Source organism: Rhinolophus ferrumequinum, chromosome 2, assembly GCF_004115265.2.
Source record: "Rhinolophus ferrumequinum isolate MPI-CBG mRhiFer1 chromosome 2, mRhiFer1_v1.p, whole genome shotgun sequence".
Classification (NCBI taxonomy): domain Eukaryota; kingdom Metazoa; phylum Chordata; class Mammalia; order Chiroptera; family Rhinolophidae; genus Rhinolophus; species Rhinolophus ferrumequinum.
The window spans coordinates 82,181,154-82,194,776 of record NC_046285.1 but is presented as its reverse complement, the minus strand read 5'-3'; the positions used below and the strand labels follow the sequence as shown (position 1 = coordinate 82,194,776).

Here is a 13,623-nt window from a genome sequence, read left to right as displayed (position 1 = left end):
TACTTTAAACTTGCAGTTTATCGTCACTTATATCTCAAGAAATTTTTTTTTCAATCCTCTTGAAACCATACCCCACACACGCTGAATTTTCTGTGGATAAGAAAGAAGTTAGAATGCTGATTCCCGACAGGGCAAAATCTCTAATGCTCTCTTCTAATGTGGCCAAGACAGACAATGGAAAATAAAGTGCACATCAGAGAAGAAAGCCAGGAGCTATGGAGAAAACTGGACTGAGAAATCACTCCCCTGTGAAAGAACCAAAGAATGTACCCCAGCTCCAGGGCAGGGCAGGAATCCTCATAGTGGTTGCCAGTGGGATTTCAGAGTTGCAATGGATTCCACCTTGTGCCAGGTATACTGTGCCCCTTCCAGTGAGAGGATTGTACTACCCACACCTGACTGATATCAGACTTGGCCGTTTGACTTTGTTCTTGCCACTGAAATGTGAGAGAAGAGATAGGCACCAATTCTGAGCAGAAGCTTTAATAGATCCAATGTTTGGGCAATGTTTCTTTTTGTGACACACACAAATCAGTATTCCCAGGTCAGAGCTGCTCCTTCAGCCTCATCCTGGAACAAAACATGTAGAGCAGAGCAGCAGATGACATGTAACACACAAAAAAATAGACTTTGATATTGTAACCTCTTGGATTACAGACACACTAAGTTTGAGATGTCTCTAAAATATAAAAGTAGAGCAGTCAGGTGGAGAGTTGGATACAGAGTCAGATACTTAGAGAACAGATATGAGCTAGAGATAAAATTTTGAAGCCATCAGCACCTGTATTGCATTTTTACCATAAGAATAGATAAAATCAACAGAGAAAGAGGAAAAAAAGAGGTCCAGAACAAAGTGCTGAAGAACACAGTGTTTAACGGACAGGTAGATGAAGATGAGTCTACAAAGAAGATAGGCGTGGCCGTATCTTTGGAGGAAAGCCACAAAGGAGGTTTTTAATGTAATCCCACTTTTGCTGTCCTCATCCATGATTCCTTCCGCTTCACTTCCTTTCCTCCAGCCTAAAGACTGGGGAGCAAGCCTCAGAACCTGCTAGGTCTACCTCAATTTTGAAAGACAAATCTTCCTTTCACATTGCTGGATTTTGAGCACCATTTGGACAGGGACCCTGCCTTGCTAATTCACCTCTGTCCCTCCAGGGCCTGGTGATGGTGCCTTATGCATAGAAAGCACAGAGGTCAATAAACCCCCCTGTCCTACTCACCCCCCATTCCCTCACTGTGGTCTTTCCCCTTAATTCTCTTTCCTCCACATACCCATTCTACTTGATGCTCAGGCTTTATCATTGGTTGTTTTTATAAATGCTGAGTCGATACACAGGAGGTTTATACAGGTGTAAAGTATAAAGAAGTACCATACAATGAACATCCATGTATCATTCACCCAGTTTAGGAAAAGAACCTTAACGTTCACTTTGAAGTCCCTTGTATTATATATAACACTTCTCCTCAATTCTATCACATTGCATCTTCCCTCAGAGAAAACCACGAACCTGCATTTTATGGTCCTCAGCAAAGTGGGAATAAAGAGCATCTGCAAAAACCACAGTAAAACCTGGGTTTTTTTTTTTGGCTTCACTTGATAATTTTACCAAGTATGTTTGTATTTCTGAAAATTATTTGATTTTGCTTATATTTTGTCTTCATAGAAATAAAATTATGCTATATATGTTACTCAGTAATTTTTTTCTTTGTGCTCAAGATGATGTTCCTGGGATTTGTCCATGGCAGTGCCTGTGGCTGAGAATCATTCATGTCTTCATCGATATTGTATTCTAAAGTATACCACAATTTACTTATCCTTTCTGCGATAGCTGTATTCCATAAGTTTTGATATGTAGCAACTTCATTGTTGTTCACATCTAAGTATTTTTTTGATATCAATTATGATTTTTTTAATTCAACCCAGGCGTTCAGAGATCCATGTTTAAATTTCCAAATACATAAAAATATGATGTCTTTTGTTACTAACATTCCTTTGTTTTCAGAGAATACGGATAATAACGGTGCTGCTGTTTAGTAGAAGTATAATGTGAGTCACAAGGGTAACTTAGAATTTTTTAATTGCCACATTAAGAGTAAAGATAAACAGGCAAAATCTATCTTAATAATATATTTTACTTAATCTAATATACTCCAAATTATCATTTAAATACATAATCATCTTTGAAACTTATCACAGACATTTTAGATATTTTCTGAACTAAGTTTTCAAATCTGGTGTGTGGTTTGCATTTACAGCACCTTCTAATTTGGACTAGTTATACTTTAAATGCTCATGTGGCCTATATACTGGACTATATAGGCGTATAGTACAACTATTTTAAATCTGCTGAAATTTACTTTCTGGCTTGTATGTGGTTGATGCCCCGTGAGCTGGAATATAATTATGTATTTTTCCACTAATTGGGTGCAGAGTTCTATATATGTCCTGCAATTTCATTATTTGCATGGTTTAAATCCTCTATATTTTTACTGAATTATTTGTCTACTTGACCCTTGATACATTACAGGAGAGCCGTTCACATAACAGCCTGGACTTTTGTGGTGTACATTTCCATGGACTTATATGGTGGTCCCAGATTGGCTTACTATAACTGGGGGAGCTGTGTTGAATTCAACCACTGTGGTGTGGATTGGACAATTTCTCTTTACAGTTCTATAAAATTTTGATTGGTATATTTTGAGACTATTTTAATAAGTGTGTGTAAGTTTAGAATATGCATGGTGAATTAACCTGTTTCATTATCAACCCAGAATAATGACTTTTGTCTTAAAATCTGTTTTGTCTGACATTAACATAATTGCATACTTTTTTATTTTTTTACTATTTCTATTATATCTTTTCCAAAAAAAGAAAGAAAGAAGTCTTCCATGTCCTTGTATTTTAGTAAAGTCTCTCATAAAGAGCATATAGCTAGGGTCTGTTTGTTGTTATCAAGCCTCTTTCTCTTTTAACTCATAATTTTAGTTTATCATTATTGTAATTGTTACTTTAAGTTTTTTATTCCTTCCCTATTTTCTCCTTTTGGGCCACTTGGTGGTTGGGGTGGGAGGAGTATTGTTGGAGTTCGTTTATTTTCTTAGTGTATTTTCCCTCTGATAGTATATTCTATTTAGATTCTTTTAGTGGTTACTCTTGAAATTTTAGTGCATACTTAGTGAAATCTAAATTAATATTTCAAACTCCTCTTGAATAATGCAAGGACCAAAGAACACTTGAGCTCTGATAGTTGCCACCCTGACGTAACATTTTACATTTTTTGTCTAGTGTTCTAGTTCCATCCTTTGGTTAGCCCCATTAATTGCATATAGTCAAAACTATTATTTCATACAGATGATATTTGCTTTCAATTACCTACGTGCAGGGCTGGCTGCCTAATTTTCAGGGTCCAGTGCAAAATGAAAATGTAGGGCCCCTTGTTCAAAAAGCTGGAGAGAAGTTTTTCCTTTCTTTCACAGTCTCTCTCAACCGTTCATGGTGATTTTGTGCCTGTTTGCTATGGAATGCTATGCTCCCTTGGGCAAGGAGACATCATGGGGTGGGTGCAGGCTCTCACAGGCACCCGGGGCCCCATGACTCACTCAGCACAGGGAATGCACATGCCCAACCTCCACACCTCCCAGGCGTGGACTCTGCCAGAGCCCCCACCCCAAGCAGATGCTAAGCAATGGCCAGGGAGCAGGGGCTTGAGAACCATCCTGGGAAGCCAGGGAGGTCGGACTGTGCCTGAGCCCCTGGCACATGCTCATTGTCCCATCAGACCTCACTTACAAAACACAGGTGCAAAGATGAAATAATTAAGAACTTCTCGATAGAGACCACAGAGCATTAAACCTGAAGTGCAGGCCCTCCTCCTGAGAATGGGCCCTGTATGGTGATCCTGGTCACATGCCCGAGAAGCCTTCCAGGCCTGTGTGTTTGCCAGTTGCTTTACTCACCATTTCGTCTTGCATGTCTGACCTTCCTTCTGAATGTATTCCTTCCTGAAAAGCATAATCTTTGAAGGTCCTGGAGTAAAGGTCCTTTAGCTGGTGGTAAACACTCAGATTTTATTTACCTGAGCATGTTTTAGTTAGCCTCCTTCTTAAAGATGGTTTTGCTGGGTACCCAACCTATTTTCTCATAGGACTTTGAACATATCATTTTGCTGTCTTTGCCTCCTCTAGTTTCTTTCTTTTGGTAAATAAGCATTCAGTTTGTTTGGGTTTCTTTGAAGATATTTTGTTTGTTTGTTTGGTTGGTTTTTCTTTTCAGCTTCTTTTAAGATCTCTTTAACTTTTATGTTCTTCGTTTTCACTACCAGGTGCTCAGATGTGAGATTATTTTTATTTATCTTACTTGGAATCCATTGGACTTCTAGATTTGTGGGTTGTTGTTTTTCATCCATCTGGAATATTCTCCTCAGATATTGTTTCCTCCCCTTCTCTCTCTTTTGCTTCTGAAATGGTGAATAGATAGATATAAGATCTTTTCACTCAGTTCTCCATATATTCACTTCTCTTTTATAGTTTCTATATATTTTTGACTCCCTGTACTGCACTCTGTATAATTTTTTTGAATATCCCTTTCAGTTTATTACTTCATTTTTCAGCTGTGAATAATCTACAGGACCATCCACTGAGTTCTCAATTTCAATTACCATTTTTGTCATTTCTACAACTTCATTTTGGTTATTTTTTAAATTTAATTAGTCATTTAAATCAATCTTCTATTTTTTTTTTACCATACTGAACATCCTTATTTTATATTCAATATCTGAAAATTCAATACTTTAGAATTTGTGAGTTCAATTATGCTGTCATTTGTGTCTGCTCATTCTTCCTCTTACTGGTTTTAAAAAAATACTTCTGTGATTTTTAAAACTATGATCTCATAGGTCTTCAATCATTATCTGTAGGAATTCTTTCAGTCCCACATTGAAGATAGGTTTCTCCCAAAAATATTGGTGCTTTTCCTAGCAGGCATTGGAGGCAAGGTTAACCTAGCACTACTTTAAGATCTCTTCTCAGGATGAAGCTTTTGGGACCACTCAGGTAATATGAATTCAGGATACAAACCTGCATTAAGGTTGGTTTGTGTTTACAAATTCTTATGGGAGATTTTTATTTCACTCTCTACCTAGCATCAAAATTCAAAGCCAAGTTTTCTTTTTGTTCCTTGAGAGGAGATATTATTTGTATTGTATTTTACACATACTGAGTGTGAATGTCACACAGATGCTGCATAAGTAGCTCTTTGAGATGCAGCTTTATGCTGGTGAGTTTCCTCTTAGACTCTTCCTTTGTCTGCTGATTCCTGTGCCCTTCATGGCTTCCACGTTTAAAGCTCAAATCCATCAGATTTGGAAAGTACCTTCAAGGTGAGGGTTGGCTTCCATGTTCTTTTTGTGGGGGTTCTTCTTTACGTTTCATTTTTTTAAACCTTTAGTTTGGAATAATTTTATATTTACAGAAAAGAGAAAGGACAGAGAGGTTATGTTTCTTTGTAGCTCATCTTTCAAGACCATGGCATAACCAGTTTTCTGTAAAAACTAAGGAATTAACATTAGTATAATACACTTAATTAACCTACAGACTTCATTTAGATTTCACTAGTTTTCCACTGATATCCTTTTTTTGTTCTTTCACCTGAGTTTTGTTCTCCATATCTTTCCCACTTTTTGTCCAGCTTATTGATGAATTTTAAGATTTGCTCATAAGTAAAAAAGAATAATTTAGTTATTTTCAGCAGAAAAGTTGTCAAAGTACCTCATCTGACATACTTCTGGAAAGAGAAGTCTGGAGAGTTGTTTTTTTTTTTCAATTAATTTCCCTCAAAGGATATTCATAATCCTGGTTATCAAGTCAAATGTGTCTTCATATGTTTGTGTCCTTAAAAATGTCCAGACTAGAAATGTGGGCATTTTCATTATGGTATAAAAATATTATTACATTTAATAATATTATGAAATTGAGACTAGAAGAGAAATAATGAGATGGACTGAGAGCCTATTACAACACTCTAGGTGAGAGAGAACGTTAAGAACGTTAATGCGGTTGTTGGTAGTGGGAAAGGAAGGGAGGAAATACCATGTTCCCCGAAAATAAGTCCTAGCCGGACAATCAGCTGTGATGTGTCTTTTGGAGCAAAAAATTAATATAAGACCAGGTCTTGTTTTACTATAATACAAGACCGGGTCTTATATAATATAATATGATATTATACAATATAATATAGTATAATATAATACTGGGTGAAGGAAGAGTCAGAGATGACTCGGGGATTTCAAGCCAAAGATTTTGACTGTTAAAGGTTTTCAGAAGTCAAAGGGAAAGGCAAGATTGTTGGAGATGCTGGTGGATTTGTTTTTTGATGTGTGGAATCTTTGGTGTTGATGGATCACTAAGGTGGAGATGTCCAACAGCAGTTGTAAATGAGAGTTCCCAGTCTGAGAGAAAGGATCGGAGCTAAAAGGAAGAGGCAGATGATAGGAAACAAAGACATTAGAAAGAGGAATAAGCAATGGAGAAGAATCACTTACAAAGAAACTAAGAAGAGTCATGGTGTCATAGAAGGGGGAAGGAACCCTGACTGACAAGCATGCTTTTAGCCTTTACTTGTGATGATAGTCAAAGGCTTAAGTTCGGTGCCTCTATGGAAAAGGTTCTCATGAATCTCCCACACTTACCTCCACCCAGAGGATCACAGACTAAGCTTTAAGATCCATTTATGTGGATTACAATATTAAAATATTCTTTGTATTTTTAATTTTCTAATATGTTTTGTACTATACCACGTCTCAGACATTACCCTCTACTTAGTTGGGTTTGTTCTTGTCCATATTTGAGATAAGTAAAAGAAAACGAAATCTAGCAGGAACCACAAACATTGTGATTTTATGGCATATCTCAACATATTTTCTTTTGTTTAAGGAACAAAATATTGTCTAGTGTTAGAATTTAGTCATAAACTTTGGAACCACAATGTATAACATTTTATTATATTTGTGACTCCACATATGTTGTTACTACTTCATGCAAAAATATTACTAATTATGCAAGAATTAAGCCTGTGAAAATATTTGCAGTATTTGTAAATTGCTGTTAACAGTTAAAATGGTACCTAAAAGAGGTATATATATTGCTCAAGAGAATAAACAGACTAAGTTTGAGATTGTATTCTTTGAGCCAGGTGTGCAATTTAGGAAGAGTGTTAGGGGCGAGTCTTGACTCATTTGTCGGGTTTATTGTTTTCAGGGAATTGATGCTGATTTCACATCAGAAAAACATCGAGCAGCTGCAGGAAACCTTTAGACAGAAGCTGCTGGATGATGATAACTGGCGGGAGAAGGTAATGATAATGTGGCTTTCATCAGCATGTGTCTTATTTGCTGTTCAAAAATTCTGTTCATTGGCCAGAAGACTGTTTCAAATAGATGTCTTTGTGTCTATGCACACGTTTGATTCTTTCTGGAATTTCCTAGACCAAACATGTTTATGATGTGTGTCTTTTCCAAAATATTAGACAACATAATGAAAATAAAAAGGTAAGACCAGAATTTGAAATCTTGTAAGATTAAGATATCCCTCAGTTCTCAAGTAAAAGCAAAATTTTTATTTTTAAATATTTACCTTTTTTCCTCATAAAGTGACAGAATCTGCATTTGACCACATCCTGAAAAGCAAGTTCTATTAATTCATTCTTATAATTTCTCTGCTTATATAAGATAACGTAAGAGAATGGAAAACAAAATTATTCCATTATTTTTGACAGAACTTTGACAGTGTAAAATGATTACTTCTTTTATTTAGCTCACTATTTACAAAGAAAATGTTTGCTCTTAGAGTATGGACAAAATCGTATTGATTTTTGTCTCTGGACTTTTCTATATTTTTCGAAGCTTCAACAGTGAATATGCGCCGCCTTTAAAGAATACGAGTGTGTAGTATTTAAGAATTGTTAGTCCCTACCTTCTCGGGCCATGCACAGCTCTAGTGATTGAGGCACAGCCATCATCTCTCTCCCTGTCATGAACTTCCGATACTCCTTGATTGATCCCTGGGCCTTATCCTGCCCAATGCACTAAAGCCTTCCCAACTTTTTCTCTTCCCCAGCTGGTACCTATCCCTAGCACTAACCTTCTGCTTTGCTTCTCTGATTATCTTAAATTTACATCTAGAACTAGAGCTGGCTATGAAAATCCAGATTGCTTGGTTATTATTAGATTCTTTTCCTTGGTAATGAGACCCTATAACTTTTAACCTCATGCAACAAGCAGTGGCCACTTTCAAACCAACATCTCCACTTGGAATCCCCTACTGTACCACCCACCAGATTGAAGCCCCTTAGGTATTGTTGCTGGCTCGGGTCAGTTCTAAGTTTGTCACTTTTGTTTCCAGTCTCCACACAGTTGGCCATACTCAGCCAGTACTGGCCTTCCATCAACCAGTCCCCCTACTCTTGTCCCTCAGGGACAGCACATTCAGGCTGTAACAAAAATGATCAGTAGGACACAATAGTTTCATAGGGGCAACAATTAAAATTTCAGAATGTGTATTAAAGTTGCTAAAGTGCCTTATTCTTACTTTGTTTTACTTTATAGCATGGGCTTTTCCTTCTCCTCTAAAACCCACACTTCTTGAATTCTTTCTAATTTTTATTAGCCTCAGTACTCAGTTGGCTAGTCTATTCTTCACTTCCCCTATCTTTACCAAGCCGTGTTTAAAAATACAAAAAGATGATCAACCTAACAATCCAAAAAATGCAAATTAAAACAATGAGAGATTATTTTTCACTCATCCAATGGATAGAGTGGATTTTGTACGGTGATAAAGATCTAGTGAGCTAGTCTTTCATATTTACCATTTAAGGGACTAGAAATTACAGCAAACTTTCAGAAGCCATTTGGCACTTTGTATGAAGAGATATTGTAGACGTCCCATGTTTTATTCAGAAATTTCTCTGATGAAATCAGTAGGGAAAGAGATTCATTGGTCTTTCCCTTCCCTCAAAAGCCTTGGCTCCTATTAAACTGATAGAGGGACCTTTCCTGCCTTTGCTTGTGTGGAAGCTCCTCTTCTACATGGCCGCACGCCATGAAGGACTTTCAGATCCAATCTCCTGGAGAAGTCTCTGTGTTCACAGTCCACTCTCGGACTGCTTCTCACTGCACCCTCTCCTGGAGGTGCTAACACAGCAAGTAGATGGTCAGTGTTAGCATATGACCATATAGGAGTATTCTGTTCTTGTTAATTTGATGATAAAAATGAACCTATGTAGGATTCTCTGAGTTCCTACTAAGACCATGGTATCTTTCTAATAAATTAATTATCTCACAGGTGTATTTTAGCAGGAATAATTTTCTGTAATCTAAGTGGACATTTCTTTTGTGAGAGGACGTGATTTCTTGTTAATAAATCCTATCATTAGTTTAGTGGTAAGTCAAGATCCAGACCAGTAAAATCAAGGAATGATAATTATGTCTTGACTGTGTCAGCTATTGAGACTATGAATAAAAAGTTCCCTAAAAGTCCTCTCATGAGAAAGAAGAATATGACATTGTCATCTCTTTCTTGGGTCATTGTGCCTTGGTGTAGGAATGAAATGTTCCCTTTACAAATATATAATACACATATTAGAATAAACGTCATAAATGCTTAACATTCAAAAAGATAGATAGCAACGTGTGCCTATACTTAATTATTTTAGAGTATGTGAAAAGTACATAATAAAATCAATAGTTGCTATGCAACAAAGATGGCACACTTGAAATAGCGGCATATTTACTAATTGTCATGTTTGTTTATTTCAAGTATTGCTTTGATGTGAAGAAAGAAAATTAGTGTGCATACTGAACATTTAAAATTGATTCCAAGTGTACAATGCTGTTACTATTCAGTTAAAATTTTGTAATTAAAAATCTCCTATAGCCAGAATGCTTACAATAAGTGAGGGTCACTTACTATCACGTTGTAGTATCATAAAAAATAAAAAATCCACCCAAATATTTTCTTAGATTATTACGAAGATATCACATTTTAGAATTGCACTATTGACCTCATTTTAAATAATACATAGAGCTTTTAAAAAACAAATAAAACTACTTCCTGGCTGAGGAACTGCATTGACAGTGAAAATGCAGGGGAGGGAGAAGTTTAATAAATAGTCAATTCCAGCATTGAAGGAAGGCTAAGTAAATAAATAAATAAAAATAAAAACCTCAAATTCTCAGAGTGGAAGTGCTAAATGGCCTAATAAGTCCTAATGTATTTTAGTGTAATAGTAATAAAATTAAAAAGGATAACTTGTAAAATAATAAAATTTGACAGGGATGAATTTGTCATTTACAAAATATTAATTTTAATTTATGCATAATAAATGTATGGCTAAAAAGAATATTGAGAGCATGCTTTAATTTTTTAAATTATGTCATTTTCAAAATTAAATTAATAACATCACAAAATTTTAGGTCTGGAATAGCCTGCAAAGATCATTTGATGTAAACCCTTAATCTAGATAATAAAACTAGTCGCCATTATTAGAGTGTTTACTATATACCAGGACTTGTGTTGAATGCTTTCAATAACTGTAATTTTAATCACTGTAACGTTATTATTCCTATTTGCACATGGGAAAAAAATAAGGTTCAGAGAAGTTAGGTAATTTGCCAAAGTTATATAGCCAGGAAAAGAGAACTGACACACACATGAAAGAGCGAGAGATTATGAGTGCTAAATACAAAGTCTAAAACCTCTACATTTGGCTTAAATGAAATAACAGAACAGATTTCCCTCCTCCTAAAACAACGGAAACACTGAAGAAAAGATAGAAAACAATGGTTTCAAGACACTGGACATCAGGCAATGGAGGACAGTGACTCTTGGAGGTAGGAGACATACAAGGTGAAGCCTATGGTAACCCTAACTGAGTGCCTTGGAAGAAATTTAAGGCCGTGGTTCAGGGAGTGGGTGTCCAGGAGTTTGGTAGATTCTCTGATTTGAGGAGACCTTGCTGAGAATCCAGGGAGATCAACGTAGCAAGAATTTACAGGATAGTATTCTCATAAGAGAGCTGTACAGAGAAAAAAACACTGGAGTTCTACAAAGAGTCCCCAATAAATGCATGTATGATCAGTATGTATATGTGGGGAAACTACCCAAAGCCAAGCAAAGACCCATTTGAAAGGATTAGAGAGAAGAGTGCCAAATGCTCCACAATGCCAGCAATAATGCCTGTTCCCACCAGCCAGTCTGGAAAACCTGCAATTCACAGGGCACTGCGTAGAATTCTCAGAAGGATCTTTCATCAACAGTAGGGAATAGTTAACCCTACATTAAATGCTGAGCTGGTCCTGCCTAACAGATTTTAAAAGGAAGGCCTAAAAAAAGTCCTAGCCACAGCAAGCAGACAGAAAGAAATAAAAGGCATTCAAACTGTAAAGAAAGAAGTAAAACTGTCATTACTTGCAGATGACATACCATATATAGACAGTCCCAAAGAGTCCACCAGAAAACTATTAGAAGTGATAAATGAATTTAGTAAAGTAACCTGATACAAAATTAATATTCAGAAATTGATTGCATTTTTATATACCAATAATGAACTATCAGAAGGAGAAATTAAGAAAATAATCCCATTTACAATTGCGTCAAAAACAAATACCTAGGAATAAATTTAACCAAGAAAGTGGAAGACCTCTACTCAGAAAATTATAAGACATTGAAGAGAGAAATTAAAGAAGGTACAAATAAATGAAAACATACCATGTTCATGGATGGGAAGAATTAATACCATGTTCATGGATGGGAAGAATTAATACCATGTTCATGGATGGAAAAATTAATAGTTAAAATGTCCATACTATCCAAAGCAATCTATAGATTCAATACAATCCCTATCAAAATACCAATGGGATTTTGCACAGAACTAGAACAAATAATCCTAAAATTTATATGGAACCATAAAATGCCCTAAATAGCCATGGCAATCCTGAGAAAGTAGAATAAGCTGGAGGTATCATGCTACCTGATATCAAATTATACTACAAGGCCATAGTAACAAAAGAGCATGTATTGGCATAAAAAACAGACACATAGGTCAAAGGAACAGAACAGAGAGTCCAGAAATAAATCCAAGCCTATATGGTCACTTAATCTGTGACAAAGAGAGCAAGAATATACACTGGGGTAAAGATAGTCTATTTAATAAGTGGTGCTGGGAAAACTGAACAGATATATGCAAAAAAGTGAAACTGGACCACCTTCTTACACCATATATAAGAATAAACTCAAAATGGATTAAAGACTTAAATGTAAAACCACAAACCATAAAATTCCTAGAAGAAGACATAGGCAGTAAACTCTCAGACATTACCCTTAATAATACTTTTACTGAGCAAGGGAAACAAAAGGAAAAATAAACAAATGGGACTACACCAAACTAAAAAGTTTTTTCATAGCAAAGAAACTGTCAACAAAACAAAAAGATATCCTACTGACCAGGAGAAGATATTTGCCAATTATACATCTGATAAAGGGTTAATATCCAAAATTTATAGAAAACTCATACAAGTCAACACCACAAAACACAGAATCCAATTAACAAATGGGAAGAGGACCTGGATAGACATTTCTCCAACGAGAACATACGAAAAGATGCTCAACATCACTAATCATCAGATAAATGCAAATAAAAACCACAATGAGATATCACCTCACACCTGTCAGAATGGCCATCATCAATAAATCAACAAACAACTGTTGGCAAGGATGTGGAGAAAAGGGAAACTTTGTGCACTTTTGGTAGGATTGCAAATTGATGTAGCAATTTAAATTTAAACTAGTACTACCTTACGACCCAGAAGTTCCACTCCAAAGAAATCCAGAACACTAATTTGAAAAAATATTAATATATGCACCCCTATGTTCACTGAAGCACTATTTACAATAGCCAAAATATGGAAACAACTGAAATGTCCATCAATAGACAATTGGATAAAGAAGAAAGTGGTACATATATACAATGGAATATTACTCTGCCATAAAAAAGAATGGAATCTTACCATTTGCGTGCGACAACATGGATGGACCTAGAGGGCATTATGCTAAGTGAAATAAGTCATACTGAGAAAGACAAATGCCATATAATCTCACTTATATGTGGAATCTAAAGAACAAAATAAATGAACAAACAGAACAGAGATGGACCCATGGATGCAGGGAACAGACTGATGATTGTTACATGGGAGAGGCATTGGGGGGCTGGGTAAGAAGGGTGAGGGGATTAAGAAGTGCAAATTGGTAGTTTATGAAAGAGTCACAGGGATGTAAAGTACAGTATGGGGCATATAGTCAATAATATTGTGAGAACCATGTATGATGTCAGATGGGTACCCCCTACTTTTGAGGGGATAACTTCATAAAGTATATAAATGTCTAACCACTATGCTGTACACCTGAAACTAATACAAAATAATATTGAATGTCAACTATAATTTAAAAAATAGTCACAGGGGTATATAGTACAGCATAGGGAATATAGTCAATAATATTCTAACAATTATGTACAATGTCAGATGGGTAATAGACTTATTGGGGTTATTCCTTTGTGAGGTATATAAATGT

General features: G+C 35.9%; 1 protein-coding gene across 1 annotated transcript in view; it reads left to right on the top strand.

The window, feature by feature from the left end:
- The window catches only part of LEKR1 (leucine, glutamate and lysine rich 1), a 158,832-nt gene that overhangs the window by 117,666 nt on the left and 27,543 nt on the right, over positions 1-13,623 (top strand). Inside the window, exon 10 of the mRNA XM_033132789.1 lies at positions 7,258-7,351. Within this exon, the coding sequence (XP_032988680.1) occupies positions 7,258-7,351 (94 nt within the window). The remainder of the gene's footprint in view (positions 1-7,257; positions 7,352-13,623) is intronic.